The sequence below is a fragment of the Rissa tridactyla genome, chromosome Z, assembly GCF_028500815.1.
Source record: "Rissa tridactyla isolate bRisTri1 chromosome Z, bRisTri1.patW.cur.20221130, whole genome shotgun sequence".
Lineage (NCBI taxonomy): Eukaryota > Metazoa > Chordata > Aves > Charadriiformes > Laridae > Rissa > Rissa tridactyla.
In genome coordinates this window covers 58,872,524-58,895,916 of record NC_071497.1, presented here as the reverse complement: position 1 = coordinate 58,895,916, position 23,393 = coordinate 58,872,524, and the positions used below count along the sequence as shown (strand labels likewise).

The 23,393-nt window shown below is 39.5% G+C and overlaps 2 protein-coding genes across 5 annotated transcripts in view; one reads left to right on the top strand and one right to left on the bottom strand.

Annotated features, from left to right (window-relative positions):
- Nucleotides 1-5,306: 5,306 nt before the first annotated feature.
- Nucleotides 5,307-23,260, bottom strand: PTCD2 (pentatricopeptide repeat domain 2). 2 transcript variants are annotated; one of them, XM_054184958.1, is made up of 10 exons: nucleotides 23,127-23,260; nucleotides 20,976-21,068; nucleotides 18,700-18,829; nucleotides 17,737-17,854; nucleotides 16,247-16,325; nucleotides 14,974-15,065; nucleotides 11,694-11,807; nucleotides 10,125-10,199; nucleotides 9,211-9,324; nucleotides 5,307-7,916 (listed from the first exon to the last, which is right to left on the bottom strand). In XM_054184958.1, the coding sequence occupies exons 1-10, from the start codon at nucleotides 23,230-23,232 to the stop codon at nucleotides 7,692-7,694; spliced, it is 1,146 nt and encodes a 381-aa protein (XP_054040933.1). In that variant the 5' UTR covers nucleotides 23,233-23,260; the 3' UTR covers nucleotides 5,307-7,691. The 2 variants fall into 2 exon arrangements, with proteins under 2 accessions (XP_054040933.1, XP_054040934.1); XM_054184959.1 differs by having other exon boundaries at nucleotides 5,307-7,045.
- The window catches only part of MRPS27 (mitochondrial ribosomal protein S27), a 49,885-nt gene continuing 49,733 nt past the window's right edge, over nucleotides 23,242-23,393 (top strand). The window contains exon 1 of one of the 3 annotated variants that reach the window (XM_054184956.1): nucleotides 23,242-23,393. In XM_054184956.1, the coding sequence (XP_054040931.1) occupies nucleotides 23,330-23,393 (64 nt within the window). In that variant the 5' untranslated portion in view covers nucleotides 23,242-23,329. The other 2 variants (XM_054184957.1, XM_054184955.1) reach the window with 2 other exon arrangements.

Here is a 23,393-nt window from a genome sequence, read left to right as displayed (position 1 = left end):
AGGATTAGGAAGAAAACAATAAAAGCTATTTGCTAGCACAGGCCCTGATTCAGAGAGGTTCTCAGCCCATACTGAAAGCATGCTACCGAGTTGGGAGCACAGTCATTTTAGGAGTTGGCAGGAACAAGGGCTACTATAACCAGGTATGAAGCAAGACAATTAACTGAAAATGTATGGTTCTTAAAATGAATAAAAAGTGAAAGAACAAGCTTGATTTCACTGGAAGAAAAGGGAGCTACACCCATACGGCTACAATTGAACAGGCAAGGATTTGAATTTCCTTTCTCTGATTCAATGTTTCAGTGCTGTTTTCTGCTGATATCTAATGGGGGGTGGAAGAAGATGACCTTCCGAAATCTCTTCCCATGTAAGTTACTCTGCAGTTCTGTCATTAGTTTGCAAGAAAAAAAAAAATCAACTCAAGACATAGATGTCACCAACGTGGTTGCAAATATATGTCAAACAAATTAAAAATGTACAACTGGCTTTGGTAACACAAATATGACAAGGCACCACACTTTTTCCATCACATTCTTCAAGATAGCAAACTATGTTGTCTGGATACCCATAGCAGAGAAAGATACACGGCAACTTGAGGGACAAATGCCTTGCAGCCTGACCAGTTCTGCCCATGCAAAGGTGCACACTTTGTAAAATTTCAGGCCTGAAATTTGTCATGCTGGTGTTTTCATGTGTGTGGCTGCCCATAGAGAGCTGTGTTAGGGCAACAGCCAGCACAGGTTCTTTTCTAAAATCAAGCAGACACTTCTTTCTTTTTTCAGCATTTTGTGAGGCAATTTTCAAAGCTTTCATTGCCAACGCTTACAAATCTTAAACTCTTCCAAAAGGTAGTAAAAGTGCAGCAGAGCAGATTCTGTGGTCTGAATTTCCCCTGAAAGTACTAAACCACTAGGGCAATTTTGTAGATGTATCATCCTTTCTCCATCACAGTTCTCTTTTTCTGTCATTCTGATGTGAGAACTGATAAAGCTTCAAACATAAAGAAGAAGTTCTCAACAATGTCTCTGCCTTTTATTTCTCCTTTTTTTTCCTCCCTTCCCTTTACCCCTCCCCAAGTGATGGTATTATAGAGAAAGAGGATGAGAAGTTTCTCAAACTCTTTTGCAAATATTTAACCGTAGACAACCATACACTTAGGACTTTCTTAATTAGGTAAAGTGAATTTGTGAACTGATTCCCTTTCCTGTTCTAACAAGTTATGCTGCACTCTCTAGCTCCAGCTCTGCAGCACATGGTGCTGAAAGAAGTGCAGGACCACTCTTTCTACCCGTTAAGCCAGCAACAAAAAAAAAAATCAGCATTAAAATCCTGCCATCCAGAGCAAGGTCCACCTACTGCCGCACAGTTGAAAGAAGTGCAACAGCACTTTGAAGTAGTTATAGATGGAGTAATTACCAGGGAGTTGTTACCTGGGAATTCACGCTGCACTCTCAGCTGTTTCAAATGTTAAGTTACCTTTTCCATTATTCTTTTCTAAAATTTTCCCTCAAGATTGGTGCTGCCAAGTCTCCTGTGACAACACATTTCCTGTTTCTAAAGTAAATGGGGTAATTTCTTGCATGGTAGTTAGCCTGAATTACCTAGCATAGGCAAGACTGAAGGTGGGTAATTTTGTATTTTATTTGGATGTTGCAGTTTCTGCTGGATATGACCAAGGTCCTAATCTCTCTTCAAGCATCTCACAAAGGTCAATGGAGCCCAGACCCCCACAAACTTCACTTAACTGCACAGAAACTGAAAGCAAGGACTAGCTCAGGACTTAGGAAATTGGACATGAAAAGCACATCTTACAATCTACCTTGCGTACAAAGCCTTGAGAAAAAACACCTTTAATGTAAGAGGACAATTTATTTTTTGGAGTAGGTGCCAGAGCGCATGCAGGGGCCAGGGCACTGCAGGCGCCCATCCCCTTGGGAATCCATGAACAAAGAGGCTCAGCTATTTCAGACAAACAACAGCCACGTCGCCTGTCCAAGGACACCATCAGCCCAAGCAGTTAAGTCATAGCTTTGTGTTTGACAGAAGTGGGTGCACTTTTCTTTTCTTCTGCCTCGTTCCTGAAGCAGGCAGTGGGTATGACTTGCACATAGAGCTGTGGCTACTTAGTAAGAAAATTACAGCAGATTGCTGGTAATATGGTGTTAGTCTACATCATTATCTGCTTTTGATATTTTATGTGAAAAGGAGACAACCCCTTGAATTACTCTAAAGATAGCAAGAAACATTAAGGCCATTGCTCTAATGGCCTGTTCCTACTGATATGCTAAAGCAAAGCTTGTTTGAGATGTGTGTTTTCTTTTACCCTGGCAAATACGCAGTTTCAGAAGACAAATAAAGGCTGTGGAATTAAAAGACTATACACATGAGCTGTCTACGAAAACTTTGTACCAGCATCTTAAGCCACAAGACAGGGAGGTATGTCATATTCAAACAAACAAGACAAGTAGCAATAATTATGGGTCTAAACGGAGAATCTAGTGATTGAATATTTGAATCAGAGGCTGAGGACACCATTTCTGTCTAGAAGAGTCCACGTAGCAACAAAATGTTGATCTTATCCCTTTCACATTACAGAAATCTCCTAGATCACTTGTGCTCAGACACATTGCCCTTCCAGCAGGGCGATTAAAGTCACTGATGATACTATGTGACTGAGACTTTCTCCAGTTGCCTAAAGAATGCTTCACCTGCCCCTCTTGTTTATCAGATGGGATGTAGCAGATACCCATTGCAGCATCACCTGTGCTGGTCTGTCCTCTGATCCCTACCTACTAGCTCACCGCTGGCTCATCACCTGTCCCAAGGCAAAGCTCCATTCGTCTGATTTGTTTATACAGAGCTCAAACTCTCTGCCATCCCTGATCACCCCTGTCTTTCCTGCATCCTTCCATTGCAGCACTCCAGTCATGAAAGCTATCCCACCACATCATCATGATCCTAATGGGGTCTTGGCTCTGCAGCTGTGCATAGACTGTCCTTCTGCTTGTTCCTCCTGCTACATGGATTTGTGTGCAAGCAATTGAGATGGGTCCCAAGTTGTGCTGCCTTTACAGGGGAAGTGCGAGAGCCTGCCCTGTTATGCTGTCTCCCAGACACATCTGCTCTGCCTCTTGTGCCCTCACTTTGCTCCAGGTTATGGTAACCCTCCCCGGCATACCTCATGTAAAGCCCTCCCTCTTTAGGTTGGGAAATCTGTTTGCAAAGACACCCTTGCCACACTTTGTCAAGCATACCACATCCCAGCTCAGTAGCCCTCACTGTGACTGTGGTGACAGAAGCCAAAGCCCTGCCTGCGATACCAGCCAAGCAGCCAAGCTGTGACACCCTGGATGATTCCACTTCTTCTTAGGCATTTCCCTCTCTCACTGACAGGACTGAGGAGACACCACCTGCCCCCCTTGCCCTTCGCCCTCATCCCCAGTGCTCTGTCGCCACCCTTAATGCGCTACAGGTTACTTCCAGCAGCATCACTGGTGCTCACACGGAAGATCAGCAAGGAGTAATAGTCCAAAGGATGAAGAAGCCTATGCAGCACCTCCAGAACTTCCAGACTGGTTGCCAGATTGCTGCCTTCATCTTCATAGGAGGGAGTTTGCTGTAACTATCACACCGCTTTTACCCTTCATGCAGACACTGGGTTGAGGCTCAGCTGCCTCTGATCCCATGTCTGATTTGTGCAGATGGTCCCCAGCTCAGCTTGCGTCTGATACCAGCGCTCCTGCATTCATGTTCAGTTGCTGCTTGCCACAGGGACTTGGGAGCCGACCTTACCTGACAGTATACAAAAGTGTTTGCAGTAAGAGCACCAGTATTTGCAAAAACCAGCATCTATGCTTGGGGAGGGGAGTCTGAAGGTCTTCAGTCAACTACCTTCAACAGCACAAACAAAGATAGATATGGAAATAGCACTGTATTTCACATCACAAAACATGGGGCCAGTACCAGTAGTAGTTTTAGGCCTTCCTTGTCCCTCTCACTACCTAAATTTATTAATCAGATGGAAATAAGGTGACTTAAAAATTATCATGGAAGGGGAGCAGACAATCAGACATTTGCCGAGTTCAAAAAAACACTGTTCGCAAGTAGCAGAAGAAAAGAAACAGAGGAAGAAGGGGCTGTATGGGTAGTGTCTACTTTTAATAAACTTGCTAAGGAATATGTGTCAGCACAGGGCATTTTAGCAGCCACAACAGATGTAGCTTTAAAGCAAACAAACAAGTCTCTGCTCGTTTCGCAATAAAAATTTTTTAGAAGGATGCAATCTGAAACAACCCTAAGGAAAACAAGAAAAAAAGCAAATCCAAAGCTGAATAGCTCTAGACCTAACACTGCATGTCTCCCTACTTTCTATATTGCTGCAAAGTTCTAACAAGTCTTTGTCTTAAAAGTTATTTAAACTTGTGCAGAAGGTTCATTAAATATGTGAAAACTCTTCTTGAGGTCTAGAATTCCTGAGCTCCCCTGCAATGACTAAGTCTTTCACCTTCATTTTTGTTCTTTTGAAGCAGAAAATTAACTTGGGAAAAGCACAGAGGAAGCGATCCTTCCTTACCAAGACTCAAAATGCTCGTGGAAAGGAATATGAAAGAGGTATTAACCCACAGAGAAAAGCAGAAGTATCTATAGCAGAGGAGTATCAGTCCTTTGAAGATTGCACGCTATCCAGATCCCATGTGAATGTAAAAATGAATACTTTTATGATTCAAGTAGGAAAAGATGCTCAACTTTCTCTTAAAGGTATAGCGAAGGTCATTGATTAGTATTTCCACTGAATACTGTAAAAACTGCATTGTGATCATCGACAAAGACGAGTTGTTTCAACAAATGCAGTAAGTTTCAAATTAAGTGCTGTAAATTGATAAATTTGTGGTATATGCCCATCACCAAGCATTCGAGAATGCTGACTAATGCCTGCATTTTCCATTTTAAAATGGCATGCATTAAACAGGGCAAACCGTTCATTCTGCCCTGCCTTTACATAACTGACACTGCAGGTAAAAGTTATCCCTGGAAATGACATCAGTAGAAAAGTATGATCAAGAAACGCCACCTGCTGTCTCTTGGATCACTGTTCCAAAAAGCTGCTGGAGTGCAAGGACACGCACAAACCTCATGTTTTGTTTTATTGCAGGAAGAATATCTGAATATGATAAACAGCAATCCCTTCCTACATAGCAGTACCCAAAAGAGCCCTCAGATCCTCATCTGAGCTACTTACTACATAAAGTTTTAAGCAGTATTTCGTACAGAAGTCTCTTGCGGTGAAAGCTAGAAAAAAATTCAGATTCACTCTGAAATGCAAACACCTTTATTTTTTTTTTTAACAGATTGATCACCAAAAAAAAAAAATAATCTATTAATTGAATTTCACAGTGTTGTCTGTTGTTGAGCACAAAGTTCATCCTTGATTAAAGGTCCATATAAGCAAAGTAAAATTAATTCACTCGCTGCAATAACATAGTGCACATCCTGTTCTCTGAGGCTGTCTCTAAGAAATGCTAAGAACCCAGCCCTTGACATTCCAGCCACTTTGGCCCAGCAAAACCCCTAAGTATTTGGGTAACTTCAGACAAGTTTGGCTTCCTGATCCTGGGTGCTGAGAAACCAGAAGCCAACCACATCTAAGTACACTAAACCAAGCACACGGCTGAAGACTCTTCTGCACAAAAGCCAGTGCGCTCAGGATGTTGATGCACCAAAACATAAATTTATAAATACACGTTGAATTCCAAGCTTTCCTGATTAACAACTGCAACTCGTAGGAAACAAATTAGACTGTTTGAAATCAGCTGCGTATATATTAGAAGTTGCTCTTTTCTCCTATCTTTTTTCCTAAGGGAGGATGTTACCAGTCTTCTGTACCACTTCCGGAGCAATGCTCAATATTAAAATGTTTAATTGACTGAATTTTGTGTGTGTTTCTTTCAGTCTACCCTTTAACACTTCTTGGCTCCCTGCTTTCTCTTTGTACTGAAATATTGTTAGTTATTTAAGGGCATCCCCCTTCTCTCTCAAGATCAAGAAACAGTGTTTCTTTAAGACAAATGACTGACTTAATAGTTAGCTTGAGTAAATCAGCCTCAAGAAAACAAGTAGTCAAAAGAATGCAAAACATTAGCTATATTGACAATTATAACAGAAGTTATCATTACTTCAGCTGCAGATAGGATACACCCTCAGTCAGGAACATAACCTAACAATTCAGATTAAAACAAACATGTGCATCTCATTCCTAGGATGAACTAACTTCTTGTAATTAATACAGCTTTGAAAGTGCCAAATAAGGAAATTAAACAGAATTGACCTTATATATTTGCTATGTAACAGGCTATATGGGTCAAACTATCTTCTATTGTTTATAAAAATGTAGTTTTACATCAAACAGTTGTCCTGATAATACTGAGTAAACTGAAGAGTAGTTCACTCCTTTAATTTTTTTGAAACTAATCCTTGCCACACTGCAAGCAGGCTTTACAAATCCTGAATCAGATTTATTTGTGGAGAAAAGACTGGGAGCTACTTAAGGGCCCATATTTTATTGTAAGTGTTGAAAAAATTCCCAGCTGAGGGAAAGAAAATGGTTACAATTAAAATACTGAATTACACGTTAAATTATGTGCTACAAAATATTACAGAACAAGTAATTAGCTGCGTTCTTAGACTAATGTATGCAGCACTTTAAGCTACACAACCACTCATAAAAAGCGTGCACACATTTCACAAAAATGTGATACAAACTTCAAATTCTTCTTCACTTACACTTGCATGAGATTCCATCCACTGCGTAACAGCTTTGTGCATTTTAGTGTTAGCAACACATTGGTGACAGAAATGAGTTACACTGTTCGAGCGTCAGAAGGAAAACTCTGACCTGCTGTAGCCACTTTTCCTTTGATGGCTGAAGATGTGTTTCTCCATGGATGGGGTCTTGTTTCTTCACAGTGATTCACTCACCGGCTTCAACAGTTTCACATAGCATGCACCGATTCATTCACAGAAATAATCCTTTCAGTTCTGGCACTTGCTTGAGGGGAAGAGAGACAAAATAAAAATAAAAAGAACAGAAGCCAAAGAACCCCTTCAAGTGAGACAACAACCAGCTGGTTACCATGCTACTTCCCATAGCATTTCAGTGATACCATTTGATAGGAAAAAACCATTCTAATATATTGCTTCTGAAGACAGATATTAAAGCAACAAAAGATGCTTGCTTTCCTCTGATTCTCTTGAGATGCACAGTATTTGAATAAACAGGTAAAGCACTTCCAGACTTTTATCTAGACTCTGGACTGCATCTATCCTTTCAGTCAGAACATTACATCTGATGAAGACTGAATTTTCTTCTCAGGAACCACAGAAGTCAGGTCAGATATGCATAATATTTTGTTCATTTCCATCACGACGTTTGGCATAGGAAATCCTGATTTAAGTGCCTGAGGAAAAACTTCAAGCCATTCTATCACTCCATTTCTGAACAACACACAAATACCCACTGTCATGGCTTGTTTTTAGCAAAATTGAAACATGGAAGCTACATGATCTGTATTTAAAACGCAGTTTCACACAAACAACTTAAACAATTGCTCATTGTGGAGGAGGGGAGAAGACATTTTATTTCAACGGCTTCTAAGAGATGCAAACAGCAATTCAGTTTGCCATCAAATATTGAACTATTCCAACAATAGATTTGACTGAAGCGGTTTAGCAGCCTGATAGCCCAATCGCTTCTGATTTAAGAGCTTTGCAGGGGTCTTCTTTGAACTAGGAATCTGAAAAAGCATGTCTTCCAGTGTGCACATGGTTATCTGTCCCGAAGTTTGTAGTTTTGTATAAATATCTCCTAATTTGGCAGAAAGGTTGGGGTTTTCTTCCATCTTTTCCCTGACAGTAGCCAGCTAAGGAGGAGAAAATGACAGACTGTTATAGTTCAGCAAGTGAAGATCTCATTCAACCACCATATTGAAGAGAAGCAATCACTCAAAGCCAAAAAAAACCAAAAAAAAAGGTACACAATGTAAGATATGTGTCTAATGCAGTGACTCATAAGAAGAGGATTTCACGCAGCACACATTATACGTGCACTGGATACCTATTAGAGTTTATTAGATTTAAAACTTCCTCAAAGCTGTACAGTCCTAGTACAGACTAACACAATTATTTTCTATTTAAAACCAGGAAATGTAATTGCTTCCTGGAATCTACTTTCCAGATCACCACAATTCTAACTATTATTATGTATCAAATTAAACGTACAGTACAGTACAAATCAATAAAAGTCAGACTATAGAACACTGAGAAATTCTGTATGCCATACACAGAGTATGAGCTCAAGTATAAGCAAATATCTTAAAAATGGTTATTGATCAATAACCTTTTGTGGAAGGAATGCGTTAGAACTAATGCTTAGTCTTCTTAGGGACTTACAAGTTTGCCAGACAAAATCAAAATACAACATTGACACATGCAACATTTATTGCAATGAATTTACAAAATGAATGCTGCTTAAAAAAACTTCTTTTCAACACACCTCCCTTCTACCTGGTATTTGTTATTTTACCTATCAGTTTTTCATTTTGTTTAATAGGCAGAAGTGAAAGGCTAAGTAATTATTAACACAGTCTTAAAATATCTTGTTCCATAGACATGTTCAAAATTAATACACTAATAGGTTTCAGGAAAAGCAGAAGCAATGCTGCCAAACTGACAGGGGTACATATGTGCTCTGAAGGAAGCCTTCTTGGTGATCAACACTGTAAAAGCTATTTTTTATAGTAAAATAGCAAAAGCTATTATTTCCCATATCACACTTCTCTGTATTAGCAGGTCTTTGCAAATTTACCAACCTAACAATATCACTGTGATCGGAACTTTATTCTCATTTTTACGTCAAATGAAAATAGCATAGAAGGCAAGGGATTAAATTATTTAATGCCAGTAGGGAACGCTTCATCTACTTTCAGATGAAATTTGAGCTTCTGAGAGCAAGATCCACAATAAAACAGAGAATTGGACATCTAAGTGCTGTGTCCAACAGCACAGAAAGCCAACCAGCTGCTTCGGCATCTGAATGCACCAGAACACAAACAACTTTAGTAGGGTGAACTCAGGCACCTGAAGTTCTGTAGCTGAACCACCATCATCATGTCTCAGTCAAGCACCGTGGACCTCCTCTCATTACTTTATACTTACCACCTGCTCACAAAACTCGATTTTTTTCACAAAGGGAGAAGCATCTTCTTCCACTGCTGCCTCTAAGATCTTTATTACTTCTTCTAACAAACCAGATCTGAGCTGGACAAGAACCTTAAAAATAAAAGAAAACCACACCAAATGAATAGTACTTATCAACAAAATGCAAATCTTAATAAAAGTGTTTGAGGAAGACATGAAGCAAAGCAAGACAAAATACATTTCTATATGCTGTGCTGATAAAAATCCATTAATCATGAAGAAAGCAGAAAGAATGATCAATTTCCACAGATGATTGGTTTTTTTCCACAGCTGGGACCTGGAAAGGAAGGGTGAGCTTGAAGGCAGAGCTCCTCTGATGGAGCTGCATTAGTTGTTCTTGTATAAAGTGTTTTTTTCCATAGCTTATAGAGGTCACTTACAGAGTACATGCAGTAGACCTTCTCTCAGGTTGTAGACCGTGCAATTAGAGAAAAAAATTGTTGTATGTACATATGTGGTTAAGGTTCATAGGGCTGAAGGAGGTCTGAAGTGGGCAGAGCACAGCTAAGGAAGGCATTTACTTGGAGCTGTGGTTTTTAAAATCTCTTGTAGCAAGAAAGCAAAAACACATAATGTCATTAAGTACAAATTGTTCACAGATCTATACTCACAGATGTAGGACTGGTCTACTTTCCATTACCATCTATGGTAGGAAGTGATTTTAAAAATGGGGGGAGGGTGTTAACAGTTCAGAATGTAACTCATACAACTGACAGAAATTGTCTGTTGGCTCAAAAACAAGCTCAGCGACAGTAGTGATACATGCCTGTGTGACCAAGTTTCTGGCCTTCGGTTACTTTGCACATGGGAGTTTTTTTGTCCAGCATAGCATACTTTTCTGCAAGACTCTAATACAAAGCAAGCATACTTACTTTAAGATTACTGTATAGTTTGTTCTCTGTTTTCACTATCTGGGAACAATAAAATTTGGCTTGCACTACATCATTCTAGGAAGGAATTATAAAAAAATATGGTTAAACATGTGTGACATGCTTTCACAATAAAAGTTAAAGAAAAATCACAGTCTTTCACAACTTTTCAATGAATCACAAACCAGTATCAGCATAGAACCCCTTCACCAAGACTCATAGACTCTAAACAGCGTCCAGCCTGTGAGAGGACCACCCCACGCTGGAGTTTCCACATCATCTGGCTCTTTAGCGCATCAGGCAGTACTCCCTGCCTCAAATCACCAAGGAAAGGATGCATGTAACCAACACTGAGCATGACAGCACCTAAAAGATAAAAGATCTAAACACATGCTCAGTTTGGCAGACGTCAGAGTACTTAAATGAAGTGCAACATATATTAGTGTGGGTATTTATCCTGCCCAGAAATTTTAACGTTTTGGACATACACATTTACAGTACTGTATCTATGCCATCGACTGATTTGTATAGACCGTAAATGTTACACCGACATTTACTAGAACAACCACTGTTACTTGGGATCAAGAAACATTTTACTCACAGCAAGACGTACTGTCAATGATCATGCAGCTAAAGGAATAGTTAATGTGGAGCATTATTCTGTTTGCAAAATAAGAATTTTAACTATTACATAAAGCAACAGCATCAAGGATATTTCATCTTGTTCAGAGTTTTTTTTTTTTTTTAACTTCAATGCCAATGAGAAGCCCTGTCATGCCATCATGCACATGAATAAATTAATGTCAATGATGCTATTCTTCAGTGTCTCTGTTCACAGACACAGCACAAAAAAAGGCCACAGAGTGCATAAGAAAAGTTTAACAATTCTACTTCATTCATTCAAATCCATGAACAACATCGAATTGGTAGCTCTTACAGTGCCTCTGACTTCTGTTTAGACATGAAACAGATGAGGTTCAGAATTTCCTCAACCTGTATACACAACTTAATGGCAGAGGAAATACTACTGCCTTAGAGCCTCTTTGTATCAGTGAAAACCTCCCCCTGAAGAAACATGTGGCGGAGAAAGACAGGCCATCTCACAGGCAGAATGGCAATACACTTCATAGCCTTTGAGTTTGCCTCCCAGGATAAACATTTTAAAGAGATAATTATGCAAATATTTTAAATTATCATTTTAATTCTACTTAAAGGAAATCATCACTAAATTGCAGTATCTGCAGGACTGGGTCCACGGTTACATCTAACCTGCTGGCCCAACTCTCCTTCATTTTCTAAAAACATTTTATATGGCATTGTCACTAGCACAAAATGCCTGTGCATTAGACTCAAGACACATGTTTAGATATCAGGATTTCCACATTCACTTTCTGTGGGAGCTGCCTATAATCCTACTCTTTCAGGGGCCTCAAGGTTCTAGTACTTGAAGTAGATCAGTCATCAGTACATAGATCAGTCATCCTTCCTCTACATTAGCTTCCTTTCACTGACTATCTTACTACAATAAAACTATAAAGATTCAGGCACAAATTAAAACAAAAGGTACTGTACCTGCTTCAGAGCAGTTGCCACAGCAAAGCAGAGTGCTCGCAAAGGTAATGTGTCGCCTTTTAGCTGTGCTTCTTCAAGCAGTTTCGCAGAGATTTTGCAAGACTCTAAGTTGTCCTGCATAGAAATTTCAAACGTAAGTTGCACTTGTTATTCTTGTGATCTGAAAGGACTGTAGGCAATCACATTCAGAAGGCATTCAGAAGTCAACATACTGTAACATCACCAAGGCAATCCATATCTGAACCCAATCAAGCAGATTCTGTGCAGCACTTCTTGAGAAACACAACATTAAAATATGATATTCAAAGCTACAGAGTTCAGAAAAAGGTAAAAATAATTTCTGTTATTTTAACAACTACACCTTGCCCTGTTTTGGCTTCCATAAGAGACAAAACAACCCCGGCAGTATGCGAAAACCAACAGACACTTTCCACTTTCCAATCATTCTGAAATCAGGAAGAAAGCTGACTTTTTGTCCTTACTTTATTCTCAAAGCTACATTAGATAGTTAATGAAAATCAATGTTTTGTAAGCATTGAACTGCTCAGCACCATTACACTAAAGAAATCTGTGTATGTGCAAATTTGAGCACTCAGCAATTTTTAGCCTCTCTTATGGATTAATATGACAGATTAGACATTTGCCTGTTATCCAACACAGAAAGCTTCCATTATTGCTGAGACTATTTTCAATAGGAGTCTATAGTTAAAGACAATGAGTTTACCTGTGTGTTACCACACAAACCACCAACTCTCAAAAACAACGTTCCTCACACTAGAAATTATGAGTAGAGCTGACTGGACCCCAAACAAAATAATACCCCCCAAACTTAAAAGCTGGCAGCAGGAAGGTTTTGTAACAGCTGGTACCAGCAATATGGATAAGAGCTTTCATATTCCTTCCTAGTATTTGGTGTTGATTTTTGTTCCTACTGTTCAAAGTGGCATTCCTGCAAAATACTAGCCGTGATTTAAGGGATAGGGTCATGCTTTGGGTGTTTAAGGGATGCTTTTCCATGCCATTGCTGTATGGTCTGCACAGCTTGTGAAAATACCTTTTAAACCACATGAGAAACCTGGTGTTTAAAACTTGTTATTTGAAAATTTAGAAACATTCTGACCACCAGAAGATTGATTATTATTACATAAATGTTTTGTTGTCATCAAAAGGCCTATAGCCCTTTACTGCACAAAGGACCATCTGTTACCTTAGAGGATACCAGTGCCTTACAACGATTTAAAATATCCCAGAGGATGTTTACAGTTGTTTACAGTTGACCTCTAAAACACTTCTGTACAAAGATTAAACATTAATTCCTTTGCAATAATCTGAACTTTAAGCCTTGTACATTTTTCTGTACTGGTCTCTGGCATGATCGTTCAAAAGAAACCTAGAATTAACCTGGTAAAAATCCAGTATGGCTCTTAATGATATCAGCACCGTTACTTCCACTACTCAAGTAGTGCATCTTGAAGATATTTCCCTTCAAGATTTTTTCTGAAGTTTCTTATGTTGCGTCACAAGCAGAAACACTTTTGAGCTTCACAGTTTCTCTTCCTACAACTAACAGCTGAATCAACAGATTAATCTTGAAAGAGTTCCACCTAATCCTCTTTAGTGCATAAAGGGTTAATACAGCTTACTCCCTTATTCATAGTATTTTATCTTAATGAAAAAAAAAACCCACAAATTTATTGTGGCTGTTAAAACAACCAGGTGACAGTTTAGAATAATTTCCCCTGTATTTTCATCAATTCGTTAAACAAGTAATGATGGGCCAGATTCTCTACTGAAAACACAGGTAGGGCCAGAAGTAGTAGAAAACAGAAGTCTCAGGAACCTCTTCCAGTTGCACATGCCATAGATGCAAGCCTTCTGACGGCAGGCCACGGAAAGAACCATGTAAAGATTTTACGAAGAAGCTACAACAGAGGGTGTAAAGGATACCTCAGAGAAACAATGTGGGTTTCTGTGAAAGCCTTTACCTAAACAGGCAGAGTACAGACCAAGAAGCAACCTCGAAGTGGTGAATATTGCCTTAATGGATGCTAGTAGCAAACACCAGCTTATAAACTTGGGTTGTAGCATAATGTTAGAATTATTGTACATTCATAACTTTCAAAAAAAAAGGTGCCTTCTACGTAGAACCGATAACATCCCAATCTCTAGCCATTTTTAACAGCAGACAACTTCCACAGCTCTTTCTCAGCTCTGTCTACTGCCCTCCACTCTCCAAACACCAAAGCCATATGGCTATTCCTAGTTCCCCTGACCTGAAGGCAGCCCTGATTCATTAGAACTGAGAATTTCAGAAACACCACATCACTTACTGCTGAGCTACCATTTTAGGCCAACTCCTTTTTATCATATATGCACTCAGTTTCATTGTATGGTTAACTGAGAAATTTGTGGAAGTTTAACCTATTGGTATATTTTTCCCTCAGCTAGTGTCTTTCTTCCTAAAAACACGGGGAAATTGAACAAGAGTTTCCTACTTAGTTTGGGAAGGGCCTATGTTACTATTTCAAATGCAGAACTGATTCAAATCTGTAGAGGAAGATCAAATCAAAAAGTTTGGGGATCTCACTTTGCTACAAAAAGGAAACAGTTCTAAGGAAGCACTCGTAGAACCTATGTAGCCTAGTTTCTTACTGTGTTCATGCTCTTTTTCCCTGAGCTAAAAATACAGTTAAGCTCAAGGGGCAGACTGTCTCTCACTGAAGGCAGTCGTTTAGGCTTCTTTCCTGCACTCAGCTGCCCATTTTCATCAGGCATGTAGGAAAATATTACCTTTGAGAACTCTAATCCTTCTCAAATTTGAGTGCAATTACAGTAATGGTTCAAGGTTACGTGGAGGGGAGGGGAGAAATGGATGGGAGATGTCTGATAAACAGAATATATCATCTATATGCCTTGTTTCTTAAGGAAGCCAGACTATAAAACCAATATTGAGGCTCAAGCACAGAGTCTGAAGAGATCCAGAGATCTCAGAGAAAGAATACTATCAGCTACTCAAAGGCTGTATGAAATTTGTTCCTTAGTGCTTATGCCCATGTAATTTTTTAGGGATTTGCTTTGTGACATTAGTTTGTATGGGAAGATATATACGTGCACCATATCATGCACAATGAAGCAATTTAGGACTTAAATATATCTAAAACATTTGGTCTAGACAGAACTCATGACTGGGAACATATGGAAATTTTTAAATCCAAAAAAAAGAAAGACGTAGAGAAGGCATTTCAAATACTTTTTCATCGTGTAAATTGAAAATACTTACCAGTTTGTAGCATATTGCAAATGCAAGCAGATAGGTTTCTTTGTTGAAAGGTATACCTTGTTTTTTCATTTCTACAAGAACTTCAAAAGCACCTATAAAAAATACATTAGTGTTATTCACTTCACAAATTTAAGGCTGTACTTTTAGTCACTGGGGGAAACAACAATCAACATGGTATGAGCTTAGTAAGTCTATTTCAAAATAAGACTGTCAACTGAAATCTTTTTTGTTTCTTTTAAATTAATCCATATGAAAAAGATTAATTTAGGGTCAGTTGCATGTAAATATTTCTTCCCAGCAAGGAATTTTTCAATCGCCTTACTGTTCTATTATTTTCACACAAATATAAAACTAAATTCTAGATACTTGACAAAGCCACTTGCTTGCTTTCTGGGCAAACAGGAAGAATGCCTTTTAAACACATGATCCACCATTTCAGGCAAACTATCTAACAGCTCCTCAATAACACACATGCTTCATGACACCACAACACTGCATTCAGACTCTGATCTATTTATTTTTACAGTGGTGCAGTCTCAACTTTTAAGACAACTGCTGGACTTAGATTTGCCTAACATCGAGACCAAGAGCTGCGTGTACAACAAATTTCAAATAAAGGGATTTGCTTGAAAAACTTACTCCATACTCAATTTAAGATTTTCTATGGAAAGTCTTTTCAGCCAGGTCAGATGATTCCCCTTATCCTCACAAAGGGCCAAACTGATTTGAAGCATTTGACTTCAATATTGCAGTAGCCAATCTCTGTGGGTGCACTAGTAAGACAAACGGAGAAAGACTACGGCCTGGTTTTGTTATCAAAGGAGAAAGGGTACTCTTCCCTCTTCTGACACAAATGCAGAACTGACAAAAAAATTGTTGAAGAACTTACTGTTCCAAAAAACACATAAACCAAACTTTGAATAGAGAAAATAAAAAGCTATGGGAAATTACAAACCAGAGAGAAGTTAAGCACTCAGAGAAGAGGGTTTAGGAAACAAGCCCCCCTGGATAATCACAATTCTGTGCAAATGAGAATGGTAAGAATATCATTGGAAGTACAAAACAAATACAGCCTTCCATTTTTATTACACACTACAGTGCAACCCATTCATGTCTACGCTGATTTACATGATGTTTGGCCTTCTAAAACCATAAACCAATCAACAATATTAATTAAAAAAAAAATATTTATATGAACACACACACACACACACACTCACACTGAGAAGCGTTCTCCTCAAAATGCATTTGCCTTAGCAAACACAGTACTTACTTTCAAAATGGCCCTTTTTAAACAGCATAGTCATCAAAATATGGAATGATGTACTCTCTGAGAAAAAACCACGCAAATTCTGGAGAAGAAACATATAAATAGAGCAAGCGTAAAGAAAGTTAGGACAATGAGCATCATTACTGTGCACAGCATTTAGCAGGTCTTCCTACTGGAATAAGCCACATCTTCACAAGTTCAGCATTTAACTCTCTGGGTTCCTTGATTGTCCTGTCAAGTAACTGCTAAAATACCAGTGACTCAGTATGGTCAAAACCTCACTATAATTAAAAAGAAATTGCCCAGAGATTCTCACTATCTTTTTTTTTTTAATGACAGATTGTGACCTCTAAGTTAATGCAAGCAGAAGTCACTGACTAATGACAACTCTTAAAATCTCAGCAGAAATACAGCTTACAGATGATTAACCATATCTTTGCATTAAAGTACCAAGAACATGAAACTGAAAGAATTTTTTGCTAATCACAATATCAAATGATGAACAGATCAGCACAAGGGCTTGAGCAATGACAAGCAGAGTAGCAGAAGAAAGAGCAAGTATATTTTACATTTCATTTCTATCACACACTGTGTGGGTAATAGCCAAATAAAATGTCAGAGGTATTAAGTCTAATTTCTGCAGCAAATTCTGAAGAAGTGGTACTGTACCTTACTATCCATCAGTTCCTAAGTCCTGCAAGTACTGCAGAACCTGTCTGAATAACACAGACCTTGATCAAATCAAAACAACACACACATATGCTGTTAGACATGCCCAATTTAAGGATAGTAGCCCAAGCATGATCTCTCCCATTTCTGGCTAGGCATATCTCATGCCTTAATGAATTAACATAATGATTAACAATGACTAACAATGAATTAACATTTCCACTGGTCGCCAGAGATTTTTGAAGACACAACATTATTGCACAGAATATTCTTAATTTATTATACACTAGGCACGATTAACAACTTGTCATAGCATTGTACAGAAGTTCAAAACCAAGCCGTTAATTTTTTTCAGCACTAAAATAGCCAAGTTCCTGACATGATGAACATCATACCACCTCTACGTGGTTCAGAGGGAGTCCGAAGTACAGAGTAACATGATAAATCTATTGGTGCAAATAACCCAAGGAAGTGTTCATTTCCAAGAATGATCTAATGCAACACAGGATGCAGCAAAACACGCATCAGCTGTGTTCATTTGAGGAATTATTTTTTAATTAATACTTTTTATCCCAATGATGCAATTATACAGAACTACAATAACAAAGCTCAGTCAAACTAGCATTTAATTTTCTTTTAATTATTGTTTTGCTATTTTAAAAATAAAAACCATGTAACCTGCATCCTTACATTAATGTCATAGACATCCTTGCTACTGCAACACATATACTTCAAGTCTATGAGCCCACGCAAGGCTCATGTGCAGCATACCAATTACACATATTGGACTAATAATAATATTTCAAAATATAGAGGGGAATTACCTGATCTTTGATAAGTTCTACTGCAGGTCTTTCAAGATCCAGCTCATAACACAGCCTCATAAAGAGGGGCCCAAATTTAAAATTATGTAAGGCTGTGATTCCATTCTGTTCATGGTACCTATTGGACAGGTTAAAAAAAAGTTAATCACACAGGGCATGGAATTTGTCAAGGGAAAACAGTTTTAAATAGACAGTAAGATCTGAATGTCCAATGACAGAGGCACACTTCTCCACCTGCACCAGCCAATGACATTTAGATAACAGGAGACTAATTTTACGGGAAAAATACTATTTTGATCAAACTAATACATTAAGTAGCAATATGTAACCTCTTCTATTTCTAGTAAAGTAACCTGCACTGGATTAGTAATAGAATGAGTCTCTGCCACGAAAATTCTCAGCTACTTTACCTTCCATTCACAGAGCAATAGCACAGGAAGTTGCAGCAGTCTATTTTAGCTGCAGTACCTGCTAAAATACCTCATCTTTTTCTCTCCAACACTAAAAATGTCAATAAAAATATAAAAACGAAGTGTTTCACTTTTTTCTTTATAGCTCCTACATTGTAATTGCTGTGAAGGCTTTCAATCACAAAACTTTCTGACCTGCCACTGCTGGGTCCAGACTAGTTTATAACCAGCCATGTCTTAGCTGGAAAATGCCACTGAACGCACCACTATCTCTTAGCTGAGAGATGACGTTTCTATCTGGGTCACCATTCATTCTGCATACAGTAGCAAACCACTTTGCTCCTGTAGCTTGGCTCTGCTTTGATCTAAGAGTCTCTGAAGGGTTGGAAGATCCAAAGCAAATAAAAATGCAGGGGTAAAAATACAAGGGATTAAATATGCATATAGCCACTGAATTAGAGCAAGCACTCAGCTGCAGACATAACCTGAGATGATCTAATAAAAGCAAAAAAATACAGACAGAGAAGAGCATTACCTGGATTTTTAAAAATACCTGTAAATAGCTTTTCTGGCTAGTTCCACATCCGATGAAGTCTGACATAAATGCAGTAAATTTTTTAATTCATTTTTGAGAATCATTCCATTTTTCTTTAGTTTTTCTTTAATACTTTTAAAATATGGATCTGAAAGTAAAACACATTATAGCAGCAGTCTACAGACAATTCTGTTACCTGTGTTGCATACTTGGTACCTGAAACATGGAGATTTAATGAAGCAGAAAGCTTTTGTTTTTCACCAAGAAAAATGCATAAAGCTTTTCACAGACAAGCATCCCTACGCATCCCCAAGAAGTCATGTTAGACTTGGAAAACCAAGAAGATGCTTATTGTGAACTTAATTTCATTGTCTTATGGAATATCTCAGCTAATACAAAAACGTTAAAGAGGAAGTTTTGTAAGTGACATTTTCTGCCTTATCTTCTTTTTTCAAAAAGCACGCAAACAACAAGAACAATCCTATTCAGCATTCAAATAAACATAAGAACTTCTACTCAACACTGTTTGTACAGAAAATTTAAGTTCCTTCAGAATTGATGCAAACACAAAGAGTCTTATATATAATCTATGTATTTCTATACATATCCATAAACTTAGTGTTGCTTCCCTTCTCCCACCAAAAAAGAGGTTTCTCTTTTCAGCATATTTTCCTATGACAAAGCCAGCACAAAGACAAATCCTCCATTTGGTAATCTCAAGGCTCTGATTCAGACATACACAAGGTTAAAATCACATGTAGCACCAGGCAGCCCCGTTCCTCTAATGGTGCTGCCCCCCGTCTTGGGCAGGGAAGTGAACTTTTTGTAGCATTTGCTTGGTCACTGTTGTTTCCAAGCTAGTGACCTACACAAGAGGTGCAAGGGGATCACCCCAGAAAAGAATGTATTCAGCTACTTGGGTGCTTATCTCTTGCTAAATGCAAACACAAGTCCCTACTCAAGACTGAGATGCAGGGCTGAATCCTGTGAAATCAGAAGAATGTATATATATATAAGTATGCATATATAATGGTTGTGATGCGTTCAAAGGTGTGCACAGATTTAAAAAACACCTGGGATCCGAACTGCATTTGTAAAGAACACAGAAGCGTTCTATAACTACTGTAGGTAATTGTTTAACTGCTGTAGTAATAGTATAACTATTATAGTTGATAGTTATAATAAATAATAGAATAGTTATTGCTGTTTTTTCCATTTCTAAACCAAGTTTATTATTAGCCCTAATTACTTCTTTTCATCTTTCTAGTATAGGACTAAGCACCGAATACAGAAACCGGGTACACATACACATAAATAAGTGCTTAAGCACGTTGTTTTCATCAGTTCTCAGAGGCTACTATTTGTACAAAACAAAAGGGTCAACTGTAACCTGTAAAGCCAAATATTTGGCTTCTACAAACCTGCTTTAGCAAGAGTGATTGACCCGTAGCAATAAATTCAATGTATCTCAAGTATAGGATGAATAATCCCCAATACGAGTAAGTCATCATCACAGCAAAATATAATAACATTATGACTTGCCACTGCTAGATTTAAATTCTACTTCTACTTAATACAGAAAAACTGACACACTGACTTGATCTCCCTCTCTGTCTCAAATATAAAATTAACTACATCCTTTGGATGGATCAATTTGTATCACTAGAACACCTGCACATGATTAAACAGGTGCAGGAAATGGAGTTTTACCTACCTTTCCTTAAATATTATGGGCAGATTTATGTTTATATTTCTTAAAGAAATGAACTCATATACACTTTAAACAGCATGACAAAATCCCCACCAGAAAAAATCCAATGATCTTACTCCTTTGTTAGTTTGGAAAACCTGATTTTTTTTTCATATTCTGAGTATGCAGACGTCATCTGGAATTGGGTGTGCAACTGAAAACTTACTTCAGGTAAAAGGAAAAAAAATCTAAAAGAATAGGCTAACTAAATTTACAGAGCAGATTAAAAGAGAATTACTGTCATAGACCTCTGGATAGTTTAGTAACTATTAGGCTTTGTACCACTTTCTCTGCTGATGATGTATTTGAAGCAAGATTTGTAGACTGAAACAGTATTTTCTATTAGACTATCTGACAAAGTCAGAAAAGCAAGAACACAACATTGCAGGTCTTATGCAGACATCTTGCAACTCGAAAACTTGAGGAACACGTAAGTTGTTGCTTTAAATGGTGTCAGCTGGTGTCATATTATGACTTTGACTGTCTTGTTTCCTAGGACTCATGCTAAAATTAAGAATGATGATTGTGAGATACATACTAATACCTTTATTGCCATGAACTTCATTTCTAATTGCCACTTTCATCTGCTGAAATTCTTGTAACTTAATATCATCTTCCGTTAGCAGATACCGCTTCCCTAACACAAGAAAAAAAGAGAAGGTTGAGTTTTACGTCACACTGTCTGTTTTAATACTACTGAACTTTGCTTTTATGAATTACTGCTGTTAGTTATTGTGTGATGCCAGACCACTGACTGCAGGACATCAAAAAAAAAAAAATGCAAAAATTGCAGTTGCTCACGTCACTGCCAAAAGAACACGAGCACTATGTCATGGCTTTCCAGAGTTAACGTCTACAAGAATGAAGAAATATATATTTGTTGGACACGCAAAATTAAAACTAGAGACACCATTCCTCTCCACCTAGCCAAGGTACAAGAGGATTCTACACAATAAGGTCTTTCTCCCCTTTCATGCTTTTATAATGATTTGTCTTGTCATCTCTTTGTTCACCACAATTCACTAGTGGCACAGCTTCCTTTCCTCACATGTGCTGACCCTTCTATTGTAGAATGCATCATTCTGGAAGCTCCAAATGCAGTAGGAAGACAAAAGGAAAAAAAATCACAAAGCTTATTATTTGAATTGTATTAACACCCAGGACACCTAGTGAAGTTCTGGTGCAGTACAGACATTAAAGACAAGACAGTCTAGAATCTCAAAATACAACTGTACTGTGTTGTAAGCTCCTTTAAAAAAAGTGTCATGCAAATGCTATTTGTGAAGGTTTTGCTGTCACAAAACCAGCTCTCTAGGAGATTTTTATTTGTAATCAATGACTTTGTACCAGATACTCACTATCATAGTTTACTTTGTCACAATCTAATCTTTTAAGGTTTTGGCTTCTTAAAGAGTGATTCTAATTGTGGAGGGTCAAGTGCAAGCATTGACCTGAATTAGGTTATTTATTCTCCTTATGCATGTCCCTAGAAAAATGTAACAGGCCATGCAAATAGAAAACACTTGTTTTCTATGCAAGCAAAGCATGCTAATGATACATTTCATAAAATCTGAAGAAAAAAAAAAAACACTAAACGGCACCTTTAGCTATTAAACTTAATGGAAACAGTTCCAATGGATAAACAAATACACTTTATCCAGCATGAAACTGTCCTGGATCACCCTGCTATTTACTTCCCACAGACCTTCTCATGCCATTTACTTCACAGAGACCTTCTCAGCTGGTCTAACATGGAAAGACTGTCCCTGCCCTGGGCCTCTTCGGAGCTGATGCAGGAATCATGCCGGTGCCTGGGGTGGCACAGGCGCACCATGCCGCATGGACACTCAGCAGTCACAGGCAGTGACTGGGGCAGCAGGATTTCACCCTTCTTGCACCCTTCAGTGCAAAACCAAGTAAGAGGGCCTCTGAAGATAAAGAAGGGAGATCGATATATTGGCTGGTGCATGCAGGTGGTGCAGGCCATCCTGGAGAACTTAACCAACCAACCTGCTCTACCTCAGATGTGCCACAACCCTCTGAAAGGAAGGTCCATGAGGAGCAGTGGGCAGACCACCCCGCAGTGGGGATCACCACATCTCTGAGGGGTCGAACAGAGCAACACCTCCACCGACATTGGCACAGTAGGCTGAGAGCCCAGTCGGGTCCTATGTCAAGGAGCGCTCTGCCATATGCCTCCTTTCCACGGGCCGCCATTTAGTTCTCTGGGCAAGGGAGCACCTTTGAAAGGCCTCTGAAGGCCAAGCATGGTGGTGGTGGTGGTGACAACCAGAAGGTGCAGCCCAGGGTCTGGATACCGTTGTAGTCCTCCCAGAATAAATACGTGTTTGGGAAGCTGCATGTTTATTTTTATATTTTTTTTTAGCGGCTGGTATCCAGCCAGCGGCAAGCATGGGATAAACTGAGTAACGCTGCTGCCAACTCTGCCCACGGCCGCATCAACGGGCCTGCTGTGAAGCCCACCAGGAGCTCCTCGGCGCCCCCCTCTCCATTACCGGCGCTGAGCGGGGCACCCCCCGCAAGAACTACAACTCCCGTCAGGCACAAGGCTGCCGGCGCTCGCCGGGCCTGTCGGGAGTTGTAGTACTCCGGTCGGACCCCCCAGCTGGCGGACATCCCCGGGACCCCGGCCGGGCACCCCGCCGCCCGCCCACCGCCGCGCAGCCCGCCGTACCTCCAGGCGCGCAGCCCCAGCAGCCCGAGGCGGGCGGGCGAACGGCCGAGCGCCGCACCGCCTCCCGCACCACCCGCTGGGAGCCACCGGTGAGCACCGCAGCCATCTTACGCCCGGGCCTGCCGACTAAGGCAGCCGGGAGCGGGGCGGGACGCCTGCAGGCCGGCCCAGTGCCGCCCCTCGCTTCCTCCTCCCTCGGCGCCATGGCCGCCCCCATGCTCAGGCGAGGCGTGCTCTGGAGCGGGAGGGCCTTCGGCGCCGCGGCAG